Source organism: Megalobrama amblycephala, linkage group LG16 (assembly GCF_018812025.1).
Source record: "Megalobrama amblycephala isolate DHTTF-2021 linkage group LG16, ASM1881202v1, whole genome shotgun sequence".
Taxonomy (NCBI): Eukaryota; Metazoa; Chordata; class Actinopteri; order Cypriniformes; family Xenocyprididae; genus Megalobrama; species Megalobrama amblycephala.
Genome location: NC_063059.1, coordinates 14,623,599 through 14,646,567, shown reverse-complemented (window position 1 = coordinate 14,646,567; position 22,969 = coordinate 14,623,599). Strand labels below are relative to the sequence as shown.

At 40.9% G+C, this 22,969-nt stretch overlaps 3 protein-coding genes across 3 annotated transcripts; 2 read left to right on the top strand and 1 right to left on the bottom strand.

Moving 5' to 3' along the window:
* The first annotated feature begins 4,400 nt into the window (after window positions 1-4,400).
* On the top strand, window positions 4,401-6,482 carry LOC125249413 (olfactory receptor 52B2-like). Its single transcript, XM_048161695.1, has 2 exons — window positions 4,401-4,493; window positions 4,776-6,482. Exon 2 carries the CDS (start codon window positions 4,988-4,990, stop codon window positions 5,933-5,935), a length of 948 nt encoding a protein of 315 aa, XP_048017652.1. The 5' UTR covers window positions 4,401-4,493; window positions 4,776-4,987; the 3' UTR covers window positions 5,936-6,482.
* Window positions 6,483-13,864: 7,382 nt separating this feature from the next.
* LOC125249285 (olfactory receptor 52J3-like) lies at window positions 13,865-15,825 on the top strand. The gene is made up of 2 exons (XM_048161550.1): window positions 13,865-13,921; window positions 14,230-15,825. Exon 2 carries the CDS (start codon window positions 14,409-14,411, stop codon window positions 15,345-15,347), a length of 939 nt encoding a protein of 312 aa, XP_048017507.1. The 5' UTR covers window positions 13,865-13,921; window positions 14,230-14,408; the 3' UTR covers window positions 15,348-15,825.
* A 3,359-nt stretch (window positions 15,826-19,184) lies between these two features.
* Window positions 19,185-20,886, bottom strand: LOC125249307 (putative gustatory receptor clone PTE01). The gene is made up of 2 exons (XM_048161573.1): window positions 20,582-20,886; window positions 19,185-20,476 (listed from the first exon to the last, which is right to left on the bottom strand). The coding sequence occupies exon 2, from the start codon at window positions 20,467-20,469 to the stop codon at window positions 19,489-19,491; it is 981 nt and encodes a 326-aa protein (XP_048017530.1). The 5' UTR covers window positions 20,470-20,476; window positions 20,582-20,886; the 3' UTR covers window positions 19,185-19,488.
* Between the last annotated feature and the right edge of the window lie 2,083 nt (window positions 20,887-22,969).

The window sequence follows — 22,969 nt, the reverse complement described above, 5'->3', positions numbered from 1 at the left end:
CTACGATAAATCGTTACACCCCTACTGGTCACAACAACCAAGTGAGTCCCAGAACAGAAAGGTACATACACATTTAAACCTTACAGTTGAGTAAAAATCAATGTCACTCAAGTCTTTTCAATGTGATTTGTTCTTGTGATTGGTTTATAATGATCTGAGCTGAGCTAATCAAGTGACTTTAGTAAGCTTACATGATCTTTGACCTGAGCATCCTTAGTCTGCATATTTCTAAAACCAGTACATAAATATTTCCATCACAAGGTCAGTGTAATAATTTAATAATTTTTGCTTTGTTACTTAACTTAACTTTTACCATGAACAAAAGCTAAATTTGCTTTAATATATAAAAAAAGTTCACTTAAAATAAAACAAAAAAATAACAATTACAACTTAATTTAGTTGACTTACTATAAATAAAGACAGGAATATTCTCTTCAAAAGACCTTGATGTTTATTGTTGTCAGGTTCACCAGTCACCATGCCTGTTTCCTCTTGTGCACTGCACTTTCCACAATCCTCCCTGATAATCACCTGCACGCACTTCCCAATCACACACCTGTCTGCCATCATCCTTATCATCTCTCCATAAAAGCCAGCACCACACGCACAGACTTTGTCTGGTCTCGTTCTTACGAACTTGGACTATGTATATTGTTGCTTGCTACTCACCTGGATTGACTTACCTGTATTCTCTCCCTGTGCTGCTGTTCCTGCATTCTCTCCCTGTGCTGCTGTTCCTGCTTCTCTTGATTCCTCTCTCCTCCATCATTGTCCGCTCAAATCCTGCAAAGATAAGAGACATTACCATCATCAGTAATCATCAAGGTGTGTGTGGTTCCCTTGCCTGTCAGGACTGTTTCTATCCTCATCCACTCTGCTTGTTGTGATTTGCTTAAGCAAGGTGGAGTACAGTCTTATGCCACCATGCTCTGGAGGAGGCCTAGCGGAGCCTACCACACCAGACAAACATGGGAGTCAGCTTGTGGCAATGCTCGGGTTACAAGGGAGCATACTCAATAACCACACCAAAGGTTAACTATTTTGCTCAACCTGAACCATGATGGTGCAAGGCAGATAAGCACAGAGCTATAAGCGAAGTACTCAAATAAAACCTTATTCTAACAAGCGAGTACTATCAGCATGACCCTAAAAATACTACAGGGTGGAGACCTACCAGTGGGACTCTTACCATGACAGCATTGGTATTAGAGCCCTGCATTTCTGCCCGAGCCCGACGGGCCCCGACTTATTTACGGCCCACGGGCCGGGCTTCGGGCCGATTTTCACATCATAGCTCAGAGGCGGGCCGGGCCTCGGGCCTGTTTTAGGCTTCTCCTCCTTTTAATACTTTGGACATCCATTAATTAAAATAAACCATGAGAAGCTGATGATGGTAAAACAAACACATGTATAGATATAGTGCTGTGCTGGCGGAAACATGATGAGACCATAGCTGCGTCTCATTTCTGAGGCTACGTGTGCGCGTCCTCATGTTTAGTGTAGCAGAGAGTGCACCTTCAGCGCAGCAGCTGGAAGAGTGAGAAGAGGATTAAAATTAGGGATGTTCATTTTGGTGTGACCCATTAAAAATACCAAAATGTTATTTTCAAGGCTTTAGTTTTATGCATGTGCAAATACGGCATATAAAACAACAGAATATGAGTATTCACACGTCACGTACCCGCAGCGCTTGAATGGAGAAATCGCGCCGGCACCTTGCGCACATACACAACATAGCCTATCAGTTCTCATATTTTTAACTTGACATCACAGCCTGTTTATTATCAAAATAAAATACAGTCAATCAAAGTTACACTGCTCAATGTATATATAGGCTAGTCTGTACAATCTGTGGCGTTCAGCCCTATACTATCGACTCACTTAAAAAGCACATGTGAAGGATGTATTGTTGGAACGCGAGTGAAGTACAAAGCCTATAATTTCCATAATAAATAATAGTTTAGCATTCAAATACTTCACGAATATGGAAACATTTGGATTTGTGCCGAATTGGAGAGGTAGGCGACATGTTCTTTTATTTTTCGTTATGGTTCTGTTCTGAATAGGCTACCGTTTATAGGATATGTTGTCTATAGCTATATGTTTATAGTTTGTTTTCTTTTTAAACCGTCAAACCGATAGTATTAATTGGTCAAACGTCTTGGTTAACAGTTAACTAGTCAATTATGAGCATCCCTAATTAAAACTTTCCAATGAAGCTTTGATTTTGATGCACAGCTGTGGTGTAAGGTAAGACAATCTGTAAGTTTGTTTTTAAGCCAGTTTTGTTTTTGTTTTTTTATTTTTCCGCACGCTGTTATGAGTAGCAGAGCAGCCTGCCTCAGCTTGAAAAAAGTTGCTTTTTACTGTGGTAGTGCTAATAAACGTTTAAACTAACATTGTGATATGTTTATATTAGTGTTTTATATCTATGGCTTTTATTGAACAAGTGCCGATTTGAGAGTCTAAATCGATCAAATGTGCTCAACTCATTGTCGGCCGCTGCAGTCGTCACTTTAAAAACATAATCTTCAATTTAAACAAAGAAGTGCTCCAAACATTTTTCTAAATTAACTTAATAAAGAAACGAAAAGGATTACAACTACTTTGCAATTACAAACAAAACTGAACATTTTAATGGCTGCAACAAAGGCTGCGTTATGGAGAGGATTTAAAAAAAAAAAAAAAAAACGGGCAGTCGGGCTCAGGCCGAAAATTCTGACAAGCTGATGGACACGGGCCGGGCTAAGGCCTGAGCATCTCGGGCCAGGGCCGGGCTGGGGCCAAGATTTGTGGCCCGTGCAGGGCTCTAATTGGTATCTGCACTCAACCCTAGGGGACACATCTACTCTCCAAACCTTATACGAGAGGAGACCAGCTACTCTACCATGAGGTGGCTATGAAGGCAGCCTGACTAGGGACAGCCATTGACATGTGTACTAGACAGAGCGGTGGCCTTAAAAATACTCCCATTCTGGGAGGAAGCCAACTCACTCAACATAGCAATTACATTCTCTGATGAATAGCTGAAATGAGTGGTGGCCTCACCAGTGAATTCACAATAAGCAAAGCCAACACACTCGCTTAAGAAGACCAAAACGTTACTTCAATATCGTTCTTGCCAATGTACAATGGGAATCTGAGGGCCATAAAAACTCCATGAGTTAAAAAGAATTTTTCACTAGGTAAATCCCCACATACTCTATACAGGGAACAGTGGCCTACAACAAATACTATTTGCTATTTTAAAAATAGCACAAGACTACGCAGTTCAACCTGCGGCCCATAGAATGGAGACCTACCACCGTAGAAAAATGTGGGGTCTACCACCCTTTCAGGCCTGAAAGGGCACACTCACTATCAAAGCCAAGGTGGACCGTCAGAAAGCACATAGTTCATCATAGGCCCAGTCTTAGGCCTGATGTCAGAAGCGCAGGGCAGGCCTGAAAGGGCACTCTCACTATCAAAGCCAAGGCGGAGCGAGGAAGAACAGAGAGGGTAGTTCTGGTCACCATCAGAGGGAGGAAGATCCATCACCGACTCTGGACGCTTTGCACTGGATCACCTCCCTCAAATCCTTCTTCTTTCTAGCGTCCCACCTTCTCTGCAACCTAGTTCTCTATGGAGGGGGCACACGAAAGGCGACACTAGCTATTTGGCCCCGTCTCTGACCGTCAGATCCAGAAGGGCCAGTCCCTCCTGCCTGTCTGGGCGCAGATTAAGATCTCAGCGGTATGCATGTCTTAAATCCTGCGCTGAGAGCGCCTTTGCCTCTCCGAACTTCCCAACTATTATTCTGTGAGGGCATAATATATATATGAATAATAAAACAAACACTTATGCCTAAACTGCATATATCTTATGACAGTAAAAAATATATACCTTTTTTCTTTCTCTTTTTTAATCTTAGTGAGGGTAGTGATTTCTTTATAAAAAATTGCTACTTTGTGTTGCTGTAACCTGTTTCATTAAACCCAACTTTAACTGAAGATTCAAGATGGACTTTGCTTTAAATACCACATCATAAAATTAATTTTAGTTGGATCGCTAATCATCCACATCGACCATTGGTGCATGGACCTTTATGATTGTTGCTTGCGGCTATACATGTTGCTGTTGTTGAAAATTTAGTTACCTAACCAAACTACAATCTAACCAGAATGCTATAGTACATGGGAATTTATTCTGGTCTAAACTGAAATATACCCATAAAATACCCAGCAGGGATTGTGGTAACATAAAAAAAGTCTTTATACTCTAAAGGCAAATCAGCTCTAAAGTATAATTTCCTGTGTGAAATATTGTCTTAAAGATTATGTAATTTGTTTTGTTTAAAACTTCAATGTGCGCATGCTACATAATGATATCTATTCCCATGGTTAACCCAGTGTATACAAAGAGTTTTCTGTCTAGCACAGCCCATGCATATAAATCAGATTATAGATGACACCAACAAAGTACTTTCCATTTGCAGTAAAGAATAAACTCTTAAGGTAGCTAAATATTACTTATTTAGCTTTTGAAATGTTACCTATATAAGCTATTACAAATGTGAACAAGTTACATTCATTAGACATTAAAAATGGATGAAAATCAGAATAAACATTCTACATTATTTCAAATCTCACAAGACTACAGTTAGTTTGAAAACAGTTTTTAAGAGCATTAAGTATTAAAATGTAACTAAAGTAATTTAGATCATCAATCTTCTGACATGTCTGTCTTGTATATTCTATAAGAATTTTTTTTTTTTTTTTTTTGCTTCTTTTTTCCAGGCTGCAAGAACAATGAGGATGGATATGTCAGAAAAAAAGGATGATGTAGGTCCATTTTGGAAAGAAACAAAACTTGGATGATGTAGGTCCATTTTGGAAAGAAACAAAACTTCAAAGTTCTAATGAGATTTAAATAATTCATCCTAAATTAAAAAGAAACCTGTAAATAAGCATTATTAGCTTGTGGATACAGGTTTTTCAATACATTGACCATGTATCTGAATGGATCTGTCCTTTCAGTGGTCTTGACTTTGCACTCTTTGGAACTCTCTCAGATGAGCATTTATCCTGCATTTATATTTGGAACAGTGGCATATTTGATTATCTTACTCTCCAATTTAACACTTGTTGTCACCATTTGTGAAAACAGGAATCTTCATAAACCAATGTACATACTGTTACTTAACCTGCCTATCAGCGATGCAATGGGTGCTACAAGTCTTTTTCCTCAGCTGCTATATAGTATATGGTCTCAGGACAGATCAGTATCCTACCCTGCTTGTTTGCTTCAAGGCTTTATTATACACATGTATGGTGGTGCCTCTCACGTAATTCTTACTGCTATGGCATTTGACAGGTATATCGCTATCTGCTTCCCATTGAGATATGGAGCCATTATGACTACCAATAACCTAGTGAGAATCATAAGTGTGATGTGGCTCCTTAATTTTATTATTATATTTGTACTTTTCTGTCTTCTGATGCCTTACAAGATTTGCCAGACATACATGGCAGATCTTGTCTGTTATAACCCATCTTTAATGAAGATCATGTGTGAAGACACAACAGTAAACAATATCTACGGACTGTTTATTTTAAATTTATACCACTGCATTTCGCTTTCTGTGGTGGCATTTACATATATTCATATATTGATCACTTGTGTTACTAATAAGCAGTCTGATACAAAGATTAAGGCACTTCAGACATGTGGTACTCATTTAGTTGTCTTCCTGTTCTTGGAATTCAACACTTTTTTTCCTCTTATCGCACATCGAACTGAGAGTGTTCCAGCTCACCTACGCAGGGTGTTTTCTATTTCTATTCTTGTGTTTCCTCCCATTGTGAATCCACTTATTTATGGGTTTAAAACTAAGGAAATCAGACAGAAATTTGTCACCTGTTTAAAGAGAAACAGAAACAGAAACAGCATGCAATAAAATGTTATATGTTGATTGTGATGATGATTTGATAAAGTGATCATACTGTATGATATATTAAAATTATTATTAGCTGTATTATATGTATCACACATTTGATAAAATATATATTATATATTATGTGTTTGATATTTTTCATCCTTCGCAAGTTGTTGTGGACAATTTCCATATATTATTCACTTTATCTCTAACAACCTACAAGGAATAAAAGAGCTTTTTGTAGAGTTTTTAATCTTTGCAATGTATTCAATTCAATTCACATTTATTTGTATAGCGTTTTTCACAATACATATTGTTCTAAAGCAGTTTTGCAGAAAATTCATGTTTCTACATTACAATTTAGAGTAATCTGTGATCAGAGGTGACTGTGTCCAAGTAATGTCCATATGTCAGAAATGTACATATAATACAAATCACATAGTTAACATCATGTAACATCACAGCTAACATTATGTATTAATTTAGGCAGAAATAATGTTCTGTCATGAAAACTTTTGGAGTGTTCAAATAGATCTGCTACACTGCTTCTGTACACTGAAAAAATTATACTTTGGACAAACCTAAAAAAAAAAATGATATGTATAAAGCCAGAACACCAACTTTGATGACACAGTGTTTATTTATTTTTTAAATATTTTCCACCCGATAGTGATAATATGTAAATTTGTTGTTTCTCATTATCAACAACAACATCAAATGGCTACCTATTTATGATCTTACTGTGTTCCTACCTGACTTAAGCTCAAGTTTCACAAAACAGTTTTAGATGAATCTGGTTAACAGTCAGAAGTCGGGAAAGGTGCTGGCATAATTATATGTCAATTTTTCTTGTTGAAAACATTTGGACAAAATCTCATGATGTAATAGATGAAGGTGCAGCCCCAAGGCATGGCAGGGAGACTGAGTGTCTCATTCCCTGTTCTCAGAGAACTGGCACTGCGTCAAGCGCTATGGGGAACAATATACCCATGCTGCCATGCTGAGTGGAGTGCATGCCAAAGGATAGCAGTGACAACTGTCAGAACATGCAGTTTCAACTGAAATTCCAAAACTACTCACCCTACGGGTTACACCTGAACTGTCAGTGATGCTAATCCCTACGGTCATTGCCCAAGATAATAAATAGAGGCCTACCAAGCCCGCTCAAAGAGTTGGAACCAACAGCTTCAAATAGAAGGGGCCCCTTTAAGGGACTGGGGATCCCAAGGGAACCCCAGCCAGTTTCAGGGGAACATAGTCGACCCTGAATGCCACCAGGGAGGCCAACCTGGTCTCACTCTCTAGAGACCTGGTCTGGCCAGCAACCTGTCTCTTTCCTAAACAAAGTCTCTGAAACACTTGCCTTCAGAAGAGGCAACCAGAAAGAGGGACTGCAAACTGGTAGTAAACCAACTCAGACCGGATCGTAGAGATGGGCATCCTGGAGAGCAGGACTCAGCATATCGCTTTCTAACCCTTGCACCTGGGAGAGTTATTCTGCTCAATCCTAGGATCTACACAGCATTTATTTTTCAAAGCACTGAGGAGGCTGTGCACTCTTAAGGGGACCCTAGTGAGGTGAGAGCTCCTAGCCTGAGGGCTGATCTTACAGGGAGGCCTCACAAGAGGCCTTCAACCATCTGACCAGACTTAGGGAGCTAAGCACTCTAAGACAACCCTTAGATGAAGGAAGTTTAGGTGCTAAATAGGAAAAGGATCTACCGCCTGCAGCTAAACCATTTAGTGCTTTATAGGTAAGTAGCAAGATTTTAAAATCTATATGATGTTTAATAGGGAGCCAATGCGGTGTTGACAGAACTGTGTGTTACTCACATGAGAAGCCTCCATGTCTGTTTTCAGGCCTTCCCACTTAGCTCTCTCCAGTGCTGGAAAGCTTTTAATAAACCTCATAAACCTTCATTCCAGTGATATTCTTTTGAGCTCTTTTGTAATGTGTCCCATCTCTCGTTCTGCAGTTTTGTTTTGTTTTTGTTTTGTTTTTTCCAAATCTCCCTCTTGCTGTTCTGTCTCCTCGAACGTCATACACCCCTAATGCTGACTGGTTTGCTAACTTCCAAACAGTGTTTTTGAAATTCTACTGAGTCCACCTATACTGTGTTATATATAGAAATAAGCAAACAAAAACAATGATTGTCCCAAAGCACTGCTTGCATACAGATAGCTGGCCTACTCACAATCAAACCCCACAAGACCATGCTGGTGAACCAGCTTCACCAGCTCTATTTTGCATGACTATGCTGGTCCATCAGATGGATCAGTACTATACTAGCAATAACCAGCACTATACCAGCACTATACCAGTACTATACCAGGACAATTTCAGCACTAACCAGAATAAACCAGCCTGGACCAGCATGGAATTCATGCTGGATTTTTCTCAATAACCTGGATTTTTGCTAGATTTTTCAGGGTGTATATATATATATATATATATATATATATATATATATATATATATATATATATATATAAAACCAAAAATACCATACTCATGTTGTCACGGCTACACAATCTGCACCTTCTGACACGAACACTTACGCCACGCCCACTCGTTCACAATCACCGGAATACTGAACACCTGTGCATCATCACCAGAGCCACATAATAGCACGCCAGTCCCATTCACTCATTGTCTGGTCTTGCACCGATCCCTACACGTCACTCGACCTCGTCTTACCTGAACATTGTACCTACCTGTTGTCCTCATCGTCTTCGTCTCCTTCGTCATCATCTGTGTCATCATCTTCGTCTGCCAAGGAAAGTTATCTATATTACACCAGTTGTCAGTTCTACGTTTCAAGATTCTCTACCTGTGTTATCACCTGTGTCTGAAACCTCTGTTAATAAACACTGTTGCACTTACCTCATCTGTGTCCTCGTCTGTGTCTGACAGAAGACCAGACCAGATGCAGAGCTCTTCAGGCACAGGCGGGGACTGCACCATGGATCCCTTCCTGGAACTGGTCAACGCTGTACGGTCCTCACTCCTTCAAAATACCACAACCACCGCACCGTCATCATCAACACCTACTCCACCGCTCACTTCTTCAGCTGCCCCTGCGAGTCCCATGGCCAAACCAGCGACATACAGCGGCGCGGCGGAGGATTGCAGCGGGTTCCTACTACAATGCTCTCTTTACATGGAAGCCAATACCCATCTATTCACCACCAAAAGAAGCCGGATGGCTTTCATCATCAATCTACTATCAGGTAAAGCCTTGCAATGGGCCCAATCATTATGGGAGGCAAATTCTGCGATCCTTGGTTCCGTGTCCTCATTCTGTTCCCAGTTAAAGGAAGTCTTCGGCCAGCAGACAGCTGACTTATCCGTTCACGATCAGTCATTCAACATTCGACAAGAAAGGAACGAGACCGTGAGTTCATATGCTGTGCGCTTCCGCACCCTCGCCTATCTCAGCGGCTGGAATGAAACCGCTCTCCTCACAGCTTTTCGCCATGGATTGCGCGAAGAAGTTCAACAATTGATCGTGGTATATGAAGATTCCCTGGGATTAGAGAGTTTGATCCAAAAAACTATCCGGGTCTCCCAACGACTCGCTGCTTGCAGCCACACCGCTCCCGCTGTAAATCCTCCGCCCGTCTCACCATCTGTCGCGCCTCCAGCACCTGAACCCATGCAAGTTGATACATACCATCTCACCACCTCAGAACGACAACGCCGCATCAACTTAAGGTTGTGCTTGTATTGTGGGGGATATGGACATCAACTACCCACCTGTCCAGTTCGACCTCCTCGTCCAGCGGTGAGTACCATTCAATTACCTCCTCAAACAGCACGCTTAACTAAAACCTGGGTGAACCTAAGACATTGTCAATCTTCTGTTTCAGTACAAGCCCTCCTCGACTCCGGGTCGGCGGGGAACTTCATCAGCCAACAAACCCTCAATCTCCTGAATGCCAAACGTCAACGCAGCCCCGTCGACCTGAAAATAACGACCATACAGGGAAAACCGCTGGGCCGAGGTCATGTCCGTTACTTCTCCCCCACACTCATCCTTCGCGTCGGTCACTTGCATGTGGAGGACATCACATTTATGGTGCTGGAGGAGTCAACCGCTGACATTATCCTGGGACGCCCATGGTTAAACCAACACCAACCTTACATCCATTGGCCAACTGGTGAAATCCTCAAGTGGGGTAAGAACTGCCATGAACACTGCATCACCTTACCTGTAAAAGTTCTTCAATCATCTTCTTCATCCAGAAAACCACCACTACCGATCCAATCTACCTCAGTTGAAAGTCCAGAAACCCAAGTCCAAGTAACCATTCCTTCAGCTTATCGGGCGTTCCAGGATGTCTTCAGTAAGCGGTTGGCAACTCAACTTCCACCTCATCGGCCATGGGACTGCGCCATCGACCTCCTGCCTGGGGCCACGTTACCAAAGGGAAGAGTATACCCCTTGTCCATCCCGGAGCAGAAGGCCATGGAGGAGTACGTCCAAGAAGCTCTTCAGCAGGAATTCATACGACCATCGACTTCCCCTGCTGCGTCGAGTTTCTTCTTCGTGGCCAAAAAGGACGGAGGCTTGCGGCCGTGTATTGACTATCGCCATCTCAATTCACAGACAGTTAAGTTCAGCTATCCCCTTCCTCTGGTCCCAGCTGCCCTGGAACAATTACGTGGAGCCACCATTTTCTCAAAACTGGACTTGAGGAGTGCCTACAACCTGATTCGCATATGGAAGGGGGACGAGTGGAAGACAGCGTTCATCACCCCGTCCGGGCACTACGAATATCAGGTGATGCCGTATGGGTTGTCCAATAGTCCGTCTGTGTTCCAGAATTATATGAATGAAGTTTTCCGAGATTACCTGAACAAGTTCGTCATTGTATACATCGACGACATCCTCATCTACTCTCATCGTTATGAAGACCATGTGAACCATGTCAAACTCGTCCTCCAGAAGCTCCGTGAACACCAACTCTACCTTAAACTGGAAAAATGCAAATTCCACACCTCCTCAGTCCAGTTCCTGGGTTATGTCATCGATTCCAATGGTGTGAAGATGGACCAGGGGAAGGTGGAAGCCATCACTCACTGGAAACAACCCAACACCATCAAGGAGCTTCAGAGATTCCTGGGCTTTGCTAATTTCTACCGCCGTTTCATCAACAACTACAGCATGCTCAGTTCACCACTCACCTCTCTTCTCCGTAACCGGCCCAAGTCTCTGTCCTGGAACCCTGCGGCCATGGACGCCTTCCATCAGATGAAACTCGCCTTCAAGTCCGCTCCGATCCTGGTCCATCCCGATTCAAACCGTCAGTTCATCGTCGAGGTAGATGCCTCTTCCACCGGGGTCGGAGCGGTACTGTCCCAACGGCAGGGGGATCCTCCACGACTCCATCCATGCGCCTTCTATTCCAAGAAGCTATCCCCAGCGGAGCAGAATTACGACATTGGCAATCGTGAGCTCCTGGCGATCAAGCTCGCGTTGGAGGAGTGGCGACATTGGCTGGAGGGAGCCAAGGAACCATTTGAAGTCATCACTGACCACCGCAACCTTGAATATCTACGAGACGCAAAAAAGACTCAACCATCGCCAAGCCCGATGGGCTTTATTCTTCACCAGATTCAACTTCAAAGTTACCTACCGTCCAGGAGATCAGAACAACCGTGCTGATGCTCTATCTCATCTTCACCAAGCCGATCCCGATCCTGAAACTCCAGAACCTATCCTCCCTCCAGCCATGATCGTAAGCCCTATCCAGTGGACCATCAACCAACAGATCCAACAAGAGAACCTTCTCCAACCTGCTCCGCCGGGAGGTCCAGAGGGTAGATTGTACGTTCCACCTCATCACCGGATCACCCTCTTGGACTTAGCTCACTCATCTCCGGGCTCTGGACACCCAGGCAGGAGAAGGACCCTCTCGCTCCTTCAACAACGTTATTGGTGGCCATCCATGCCTCAGGACATCTCCCGGTACATCAGGGGCTGCTCAGTCTGTGCCATCGCGGATACCCCTAGGAGATTGCCTGAAGGAAAGCTTGTGCCTCTGCCCATCCCAGAACGACCCTGGACCCACATTGGAATAGACTTTATGACAGATCTTCCTTCCTCTCAAGGATTCACCTGTATACTCGTTGTGGTGGATAGATTCTCGAAATCCTGTAAGCTCATTCCTCTCAAAGGACTACCTACGGCCTTCGAAACGGCAGAGGCACTCTTTCACAACGTCTTCCATCACTTCGGTCTACCTGAAGACATCGTTTCTGACCGCGGACCACAGTTCATCTCCCGGGTCTGGACCGCATTCTTCCGCCTCCTAGGGGTATCCGTCAGCCTCTCGTCAGGATACCACCCTCAGACCAACGGCCAGACTGAGCGGAAAATCCAGGAAATCGGGAGGTTCCTGAGGGTCTACTGTCACCGTAACCAGGACTGCTGGAGCCAGTATCTGCCCTGGGCCGAATACGCCCAGAATTCCCTCCAGCAGTCCACCACAGGGCTCACCCCGTTCCAGTGTGTGTTAGGATACCAACCTCCCTTGTTTCCATGGTCGGGTGAGCCCTCGGAGATCCCAGCGGTAGATCACTGGTTCCGACAGAGCGAGAGGGTCTGGGACTCAGCTCACGTGCACCTCCAGCAGGCAGTCCGGAGGCACAAGGAGCAAGCTGACGCCCGCCGACGACCCACTCCTCAATATCAACCAGGACAACAAGTTTGGCTTTCCACTCGGGACATCCGCCTCCGGCTGCCTTGCCGTAAGCTGAGTCCCCGGTACATCGGACCATTCACCATCGAGAGGCAGCTGAATGAAGTGACCTACCGTCTCCAACTTCCAGCACAGTACCGCATCTCACCATCCTTCCATGTTTCACTTCTCAAACCCTTCACTGACCCTTTGTCTCCTCCTTCCACAGAGCCTGGTGATGATGCCGTAACTCCTCCTCCTGCCATCGATGAAGACACCAACATCTACCGGGTGAGAGCTATCCTTGACTTGCGGCGACGTGGGTCCCAACTGGAGTACCTAGTGGACTGGGAGAACTACGGCCCAGAGGAGCGATGCTGGGTCAACCGCCAGGATATCCTTGACCCCAGTCTACTTACCGAATTCCACCATGAACATCCCGACCGTCCCGCTCCCGAGGCCGTGGTAGACCCCGTCGCCGCCGTCGTTCCCAGCCGTCAGGAGCCGCCCGTGGAGGAGGGGTACTGTCACGGCTACACAATCTGCACCTTCTGACACGAACACTTACGCCACGCCCACTCGTTCACAATCACCGGAATACTGAACACCTGTGCATCATCACCAGAGCCACATAATAGCACGCCAGTCCCATTCACTCATTGTCTGGTCTTGCACCGATCCCTACACGTCACTCGACCTCGTCTTACCTGAACATTGTACCTACCTGTTGTCCTCATCGTCTTCGTCTCCAATCCTGAGTCCTTCGTCATCATCTGTGTCATCATCTTCGTCTGCCAAGGAAAGTTATCTATATTACACCAGTTGTCAGTTCTACGTTTCAAGATTCTCTACCTGTGTTATCACCTGTGTCTGAAACCTCTGTTAATAAACACTGTTGCACTTACCTCATCTGTGTCCTCGTCTGTGTCTGACAGATGTCTAATATTTAACAAGTGTACATAATGGAAATATGTCTTAAGGAAAACCTAAATATAACAATTTAGAAATGTCTAACACTTGATTATAAATTAGACATAATCAGATCTAGCAATCCTTAAAATAATTGTTTGTTATTTTTAACAACTTTTCAATAACAAAAAAAATCAATAGTTTTTTTAACCAGATGGTGTAGTTATGACCTCTACCAGCAGGGCTGTGCACATGCATAACAACAGGTCCCATGACTAATCCAACGTAAATGGGAGTTTTTTGCCAAACTCCATGAGTATAAATTATTAGCCTACAAGTGAATTCAACAGTGCTGAAGGATGATCACTTAAGGTCACTAAATACCACAAGTGCTGCTTTTGAGGCATTAGCAAGGTGTAGTTTGTTTGAGCAACTTGTATTCTTAGGAATGCATCTGTGAATTGATCTGGATAATTTTGAGATTATGTATGACAGTTAGTGTAAATAGGCCACATTATTACAAATCTCAACAACTGGTTTTAAGCAAATGTGGACAAACAATTGAAATTTAATTTAAAATCAAATTGAAATTATATAGTGATGTACGTCTAAATTTTACACTCAAAAAACTGTGCTTTGCATATTAATTAATGAAGTTATTTTATTAAATATGTTGTGGTGAAATTAATCTACAGTTGTTTATCGTTTATTGCTTTTTTCAGATTGTACCCTAACTAAAATGATCCTGAATATGGCAAGAAGAAAGTATTTAACAGATAAATGTTAAATGCCAACTTCCCATAAGTTCTGGCAAGACTTTCACTACTGTCACTGTTATTGATATAATTAACAGATTGTTTATGCTGGTTTGTATAGGCCATAAATAGTGAGAACTTTCACCATGTATCTAAATGAGTCTGTCTTCTCACTGGTCTTGACTTTGCACTCTTTGGAACTGCCTGAGACAAACATTTACCCTGCATTGATATTTGGAGTAGTAACATACCTGTTTATCTTACTCTGCAATCTAACAATTATTATTACAATTTGCTTGAACAGGAATCTTCACAAACCAATGTACATATTGTTGCTTAACCTGCCTATCAATGATGCAATGGGGGCTACAAGCCTTTTTCCTCAGCTGCTGTATAGTATATGGTCTCAGGACAGATCAATATCCTACTCTGCATGTTTGCTTCAAGGCTTTTTTGTACACCTGAATGGTGGAGCATCTTATCTTATTCTTACTGCTATGGCCTATGACAGATTTATCGCTATCTGCTGCCCGTTAAGATATGGAGCCATTATGACAACCAATAACTTGGTGAAAATCATAACTGGGTTGTGGCTTTTTAATTTTGCTGCTATAATTGTACTTTTCTGTCTTCTAATACCTTACAGGATTTGCCAGACACACATGACAGACCTTGTCTGCTATAAGACAGCATTAATGAAACTCTTATGCGATGGCACAGAGGTGAACAATATCTATGGGTTGTGTTGCATAATTTTTTACCACGGCCTTTCACTTTCTGTTGTGGCATTTACATACATTCATATACTAATCACATGTGTTTCTAATAAGCAATCTGATGCAAAGATTAAGGCACTTCAGACATGTGGTACTCATTTGGTCGTCTTTCTTTTCTTAGAGTTTAACACTCTTTTTCCTCTTCTTGCACATCGATCTGAGAGTGTTCCAGCTCACCTACGCAGAGTGTTTTCTATCTCCAATTTTATCTTTCCTCCTCTTGTGAATCCACTTGTCTATGGTTTTAAAACTAAAGAGATCAGACAGAAAATTCTCACCTGTTTCAAAAACAAAATAAGCAGTGTCTGAATTAAACGTCTCCTTGTGTGAAAATATTGTGATATCATGTGTAAATTTTCTGTGACAAAAGCTGACAGCTTATTATGTTGTTACCTATAATAATTCAAAAACATTTTGACAGACGCCCTTGAAGAAAGTCTTTTTTTACAGGGATATTTGCTTCAAAAATAGGATAAAGTGAGTAGTATTCAGCTGGTCACATGATGATACCATCAGGGGATGACCTGCCTTATGTAAGATAAAAGCTTTTTCTAGACTATACTGATATAACTGGAGTGCTCATGTGTGAGTACATAATTTTAAACATATTTGTATTTGTTAATTGTTGTAAATGTACATTTTATAGAGAAATGATCATATTTTTTTTCTTTTAGTAATGCTTTGTTTTCTACTATTGAAATCACTAACAGCAACTTGTAAACTATTCATTGCCACAGATGACTACCATAAGTTCACACACACATTAAAGGGTTAGTTCACCTAAAAATGAAAATTATGTCATTAATGACTCACCCTCATGTCGTTCCAAACCCGTAAGACTTCCGTTCATCTTATCTGATATATCTGATATGGGTTTCAGAACTAATTGTGGCAAAATGGCTCAATAGCGCCACCTAAAAAATTTCATTTAAGCGCCCTTTGCGCTATGTTTCAAGTACAAGTATGAAGTTCATGTAACAGCAAAATCTGAAAACTCGACAGAAAATGAGATATTTGAATTTTCTCTGCCAAATTTTTGCAGTTTTTGCCATTTCCAGACATTGTACTTTAATGAACTCCTCCTAGAGATTTAATCAGATCAACATCATATTTGGTCAATATAATGTAAAGGCCTTTGCAACGTTAAATTACAAAGATCTTTTGGTAACACTTTACTTGAAGGGGTGTGCATAAGACTGACATGACACCTTCATAATCTTGACATGACACGTGTCATGAATATGAAGGAGGTTTTATGCATGTTTATGACAACTGTCATTAAATGTCATTCGATCAATTATGTCATTTTTAATGCAAAGATGACATTGTTTGAGATGTCCGAGTTATGACAACTTGACATAAACCAATACATCATAACCTGTCAGTGTCTTTGTCATGACAACTTGACATTAGCAAAACATCATAACCTGTCATAAATATGACATAGCAGATTAATTATCAAACTTAAAAAAACTAATTAGCTTTGTGGGTTAACATTACATTACATTATTTTGGTAACACTTCAGTATACGGAACACATATATAAACGATTAACTATGACTTTTCCCTCAATAAACTCTTAATTTACTGCTTATTATAGTTAATTGTTAGGTTTAGGTATTGGGTAGGATTAAGAATGTAGAATAAGATCATGCAGAATAAGACATTAATATGTGCTTTATAAGTACTAATAAATAGCCAATATTTTAGCCATATGAATGCTAATAGTAATAAGCAACTAGTTAAAAGACCCTAAAATAAAGTGTTACCATTATTTTATAACAGTGTCATCTTTTTTACGAAATTTGAAATTGTCTATTATCTGACCTTCTGTTGGAGGAAACTTAAAAAAAACAAAAAAAAAAATTGAAATGAACATGAAATGAAAAATAGTCATGACACTGTTATAAAATTATTTGTCAGAGTATTGTCACTTAATGACATTTTAATGACAAGTTCAATTTGTACCACTGTACTTGAGCTCAAGATACATATTCATGACACTATTATAATGGCCTCATGACAGCCAATGTCAAAAACAACTACATGACAGTTTAATGTAATGTTAACCCATAACGCTAAATGATGTCAAGTTGTCATGACAAAGACACTGACAGGTTATGATGTGTTGGTTTAAGTCAAGTTGTCATAACTCGGACATCTCAAACAATGTCATCTTTGCATTAAAAATGACATAATTAAGCGAATGACACTTAATGACGGTTGTCATAAACATTCATAAAACCTCCTTCATATTCATGACACGTGTCATGTCATGATTATGAAGGTGTCATGTCAGTCTTATGCACACCCCTTCAAGTAAAGTGTTACCGATCTTTTTGCTGAAAGGCGTGTCTGTGTCTGACAAAATTAAATGTTTCGCCATGAAACAGGAAGTTTTTGTAACTTGGACATACAATGTCAAATCTGCCTTCACAACTTCACATGTTTTATTGAAGTCCTAGCCTGAACACATCTACATGCCAATATTCAGTTATAGTCATAGCACCACCTGCTGGCAACAGGAAATGGCATGCTTTACACTGTAATTCACTCCTTGAAACACATTTAAATATGTTATAAAGTACCAAACATGCTAGAAACATGTTATATCATGCAGTACTTGGCTATGTGCTAATGTATGCGATTAACGCCACGAAACAGGAAGTTGTTATAACTCGGGCATACAATGTCAAATCTGCCCTAAACTTCACATGTTTGAGAAGAGTCCTGCCCTGAACACATCTACACAATTCAGTTTTAGTAATAGCGCCACCCACTGGTAACAGGAAGTGTCATGTTTAACACTGTGATGCACTACTAGCAACATACTAAAATATGCAATGTACTAAACATGCTACTAACATTCTAAAACATGCTAGCAACACTTAGCTGAGAGCTAAAGCATGCTATTATCATCATGAAACAGGAAGTTGTTGTAACTCAAGCATACAATGTCCAATCTGCCTCAAATGTCACATTTGATAAGTGCCCTGGCCTGAAGACATCTACACACCAAAATTTAGTTACAATCATATCGCCACCAGCTGGTAGCAGGAAAACTTTATGGAGAATCTTTATGGAGAAATAATATTTCTGTTCATAGTAGTCAGAGTTAGGGTTCATAATAATTTATTTTCACAATTTGTTCATATTCATTCTCTTTATTTCATGACAAAGAAACTTTACTTTCATTCTCTCACCATGACTATTGTCTGTAATGTAATATTAACTGCAGGTCTAATGACGATTCTCTATGATTTGTGTGTGTGTGTGTGTGTGTGTGTGTGTGTGTGTGTGTGTGTGTGTTGTAATCTGTTGATGTTTGTTTGTATTTGCTAATTGTTGTTATTGTTGACTGAAGGGTGCCACAGATGCAAGAAGATTTTCCGAAAGGACAATATATAAACTAAACATAAAACTTGAGGAAATAAAACCAGAAGCACTTTGTGCCACAGTTCCTCAACAGACCAACCATACCGGCGTGATGAATACAATCCACAACTGGACACGACCACAACGCAGCCCTGAAGTATCAGCAGAGATCGAGTCAACTAGATCATCCATTGTGAAGGCCTCATCAACACGACAGCCAGTAGCACAGTTCCTCAACAAACCGTCCATAGCGGCATGATGAATACGATCCTCAACTGGATGGAACTGAAATAAATACTTTGATTGTTGCGATCCTATCAGACTTATGATAGAAACCTGATTCGTAACAAAGCACTGTTCACCAGAGGAGAACTGGCCCCCCGACTAAGCCTGGTTTCTCCCAAGGTTTTTTTCTCCATTTTAACACCTATTTGCCACTTGTTTGCCACCTGATGTCACCTGTTGGAGTTTGGGTTCCTTGCCGCTGTCGCCTTTGGCTTGCTTAGTTGGGGACACTTGATATTTGACTTGACATTTGATATTCAACAGTATTCTTGACATTTATTCAACAGTGCTTTGATCTGCCTGCATTGACACTATTCTTTAAGAGCTGCTGTGCAGCAAAAATTATGTACCAGTTATCAATGTAAAGCTGCTTTGACACAATCTGCATTGTAAAAAGCGTTATATAAATAAAGCTGACTTGACTTGACTTGACTTTGTTCATAAAGTAATAATATACAAATCCTCAAATCCAACATATATTCCACAATTATTTATTTATTTTTTACTTATTTATATTCACACACAAAAAAAGCCTAGTATAACAAGTATGCACACATAACAATAGTTATTTGGATATAATTTTAATGTCTTCACAACAATTACAAAGAAATTATTCACACTAAAAGATGATGTAATAAAATCATATTATTATCATATTAAATTATCTGACAATCCTTGTTAAACATTTCATTTTAACGAGAATGATCCATACAGTTAAACCTGTGTACATTAACATCCAGAACACCACATCAAGAAACTTTTTTAAAATCATTACATTCAATTATAATTATTATTTTCTGTTTTGAACAACAGATGCATTTTTACCTGGACCAATTTTGTTCCTTTTCAAAACCAAAAAGAAAGCTATTCTGATATCTTTAGTTTTCATTCCATATATGATTGGATTGACAACTGGAAGGACTGTGTAAATCATCAAACCAAAACTCCTCTGTGCACTGGAAGAAAAATAAGGGATCCGATATGATAATATAATAATGGTTGACATTATTTCAAAGAGAATAAATGTAGCAATCTGGGCCATACATGTATTTACAGCCTTTATTTTTGAATCAGAATGTGTTTGTTTTATACACGTGATGAGAATTTGCGTATAGGAGTACAGCTGGACAGAGACACTGATTATCTGCATAAATGCTGTTATAGATAAACCATAAATGTTGTTCACTGTAAAATCCCCTCCACATGAAAGCAAAAGCAAAGATGGGTTGTCGCAGTACACATTAGCAATGAAAGACTTACATTTCTCCATTCTAGATTGAAGGGAAAATAAAACAAGTACTAAGACAAGGTCCATGCTCCATGCCAGCGCAATGAGTCCACATATTCTGCCAGGAGTCATAATGGAATTGTATCTGAGTGGGTTGCATATTGCTATGTACCGGTCAATCGACATGGCTGCCAGTAGAAAAAGTATTGCACCTCCATACATATGTATCAAAAAAGCCTGAAGAACACATGTAGGGTAATACACATCATTTGTTTCTGTTATAATGTCCACAAGCACCCTGGGCAGAGCAGAAGTGATTCCAATTAAATCAGTTAGAGGGAGGCTGAACAGGATGTAGAACATCGGCTTGTGAAGGTTTCTTTGGGTGATTATCAGTCCAAGAATGGTTCCATTACAGAACACAGAGAACACATAGATCAGAGTTCCAAAGAAGAACACAGGATATATTGCTTTTGGATGGACATCAATTTTTGCAATTTTAAGGTTGAATGTGAAAGTAGAATATGAAAGGTTTACAGCCATTAAAAACCTTAATGAAAAAAAAAAAAGAATGATGTACATTTTTACCATTAAAATTTTTGCAAAATAGGACATGTAAAAATTAAAGATTTGTTCATCTTTAATTCATACTTACCAATTTATGTCACAATAATTGTATGACCTGAATACAAATTATGCCTTATGCATACTGTAAGCTATGGTACAGCATAGATTTATATTCACAGAAAAGCATCATGGGACTTGAATTCAAAGTTCAGTTGATGGTCTTCGGGAACGTGATGGGATTTGAAGCCGGATGATGTAATGTCTGTGTCTAAAATAGAACTGAGATATGCACTGCATTTCAACCCTGTTTCAGCTGGATTTGCCATCTTAGAACAGTGAAAAATCTTTTTCCCTTTTTTATTCTTTCAATGGTCATTAAACCATAAAACATAGTTTTTGAGATGTTAACAGATTAGTGTTGAAAACAACATTATTGAAAACTATGATACCACATGGTATTTTGAACACTAAAGGGTGGAATAAACTACAAAACTTTTGCCCAGATTTTTTGAGTCAACACTAGTTGCTGAAAGTCAGAGCAAGTAAGAAATTTTTTTGTTTCAGAGCAGACTATACCTACAATTCCATCCAGTCAGGAGATGATTGTTCATGGTTGCGTTTAATTTAAAATCGAATTGAAATTATATAGTGATGTACATCTGAAATTTACACCAAAAAACTGTGCTTTGCATATTCATTAATGAAGTTATTTTATTAAATATGTTGTGGCGAAATTAACCTACATTTGTTTATCATTCATTGCTTTTTTCAGGTTGTACCCTAAGTAAAATTATCCTGAATATCGCAAGATGAAAGTATGAAACAGATAAATGTTAAATGCCAACTTCCCATAAGTTCTGGCAAGACTTTCACTACTGTCACTGTTATTGACATAATTAACAGCTTGTTTATGCTGGTTTGTATAGGCCATAAATAGTGAGAACTTTCACCATGTATCTAAATGAGTCTGTCGTCTCACTGGTCTTGACTTTGCACTCTTTGGAACTGCCTGAGACAAACATTTACCCTGCATTGATATTTGGAATAGTAACATACCTGTTTATCTTATTCTGCAATTGTTACATACAGAAGGGGATGGAGACACACTTATAGTTAAGATTGAGTTTATTGAATAACCAGAGATGGCGGGCAGAGTGCAGGTGGCAGGCGTCTACCTCGACAACGAAAGGGAGATCTGGATCAGGGTGAGCCAGGAGGGGAGCGGTTGTAAACGCTGTCTTGTCAGCTTGCGTGGCAGCTGGAGTCCAGGACAGAGACTTGGGCTTATTCCTGAGGACACTTGTAAGCGGACTGGTGATGGAGCTGTAACCTTGGATGAATCTGCGGTAGAAGTTTGCAAAACCCAGGAACCTTTGTAACTCTTTCACGGATGTGGGAATGGGCCAGTCTTTGACAGCAGTTACCTTCCTCTCGTCCATTTGGACACCACTGCGATCGATGTTATATCCCAAAAACTGCACTGAGGGCTGATGGAAGGTACACTTCTCGGCTTTGAGAAACAGATGATAGTCCCTCAGGCGTTGGAAGACCTCCGCAATGTGTTGGCGATGGTCGGCCATGCTCCGGGAGTAGATCAAGATGTCATCTATGTAGACCAGAACTGACTTGTGCAGGAACTGCAGGAGCACCTCATGCATAAAGTCTTGGAATATGGAGGGGGCGTTGACAAGTCCATACGGTATGACAAGATATTCATCGTGGCCAGTAGGGGTCACGAAAGCTGTCTTCCACTCGTCCCCCTCACGTATTCTGATGAGGTTATAAGTGCTGCGGAGGTCGAACTTGATATTTTCCCTCTGGGCACTGGCTCACCGTGGATGAGGTCAATTGCGCAGTCCCATGGCCGATGAGGAGGCAGCCTGGAGGCTTCTTTTGGACAGAAGACATCTCTGAAGTGGGAGTAACAGGCAGGGGTGTCCGTTGAATGCTTCTTGAGTGGACTTTCCACAGAAGTAGCATAGACTTGAATTTCTTCGGAACTTGGAAGACTTGGAACAGGAAGCTCAGGAAAACAGTCATTAAAACATTGGCTACCCCACTTCAGGATCTCTCCTGTCCTCCAGGAGATGATGGGGATGTGCTGCTCAAGCCAGGGGCGCCCTAAAATCACATCAGCTGTTGACTCCTCCAGAACCAGCAGATGGATCTCCTCCGTGTGGAGAATACTGACTTGGAGGTGAAGAGGGTCCACACATAACTTGACGGAGAGGTTTTCCAGTTACCGAGTGGATTTGGTATATATTCGGCATGGCGGTGGTCTTAAGTTGAAGCTGGCGACAGAGGGCTCCGGAGATGAAGTTTCCAGCTGACCCAGAATCGAGGAGCGCATTGACTGGAAGACAGAAGTCGGCAGCAGTAAGGTTTACAACAATAGTGAGTGGTTTCATCTTATTCAACGTAGGCATGATAACACTCACCATAGGTCGCACTGGATGAGTGGGGCATTCAGAGATGT

What these genes read in the sequence shown, in the direction of transcription:
- LOC125249413 (XM_048161695.1), top strand. Translation starts at nt 4,988, where the DNA reads ATGTATCTGAATGGATCTGTCCTTTCAGTGGTCTTGACTTTGCACTCT.
- LOC125249307 (XM_048161573.1), bottom strand. Translation starts at nt 20,469, where the DNA reads ATGGCTGTAAACCTTTCATATTCTACTTTCACATTCAACCTTAAAATT.
- LOC125249285 (XM_048161550.1), top strand. Translation starts at nt 14,409, where the DNA reads ATGTATCTAAATGAGTCTGTCTTCTCACTGGTCTTGACTTTGCACTCT.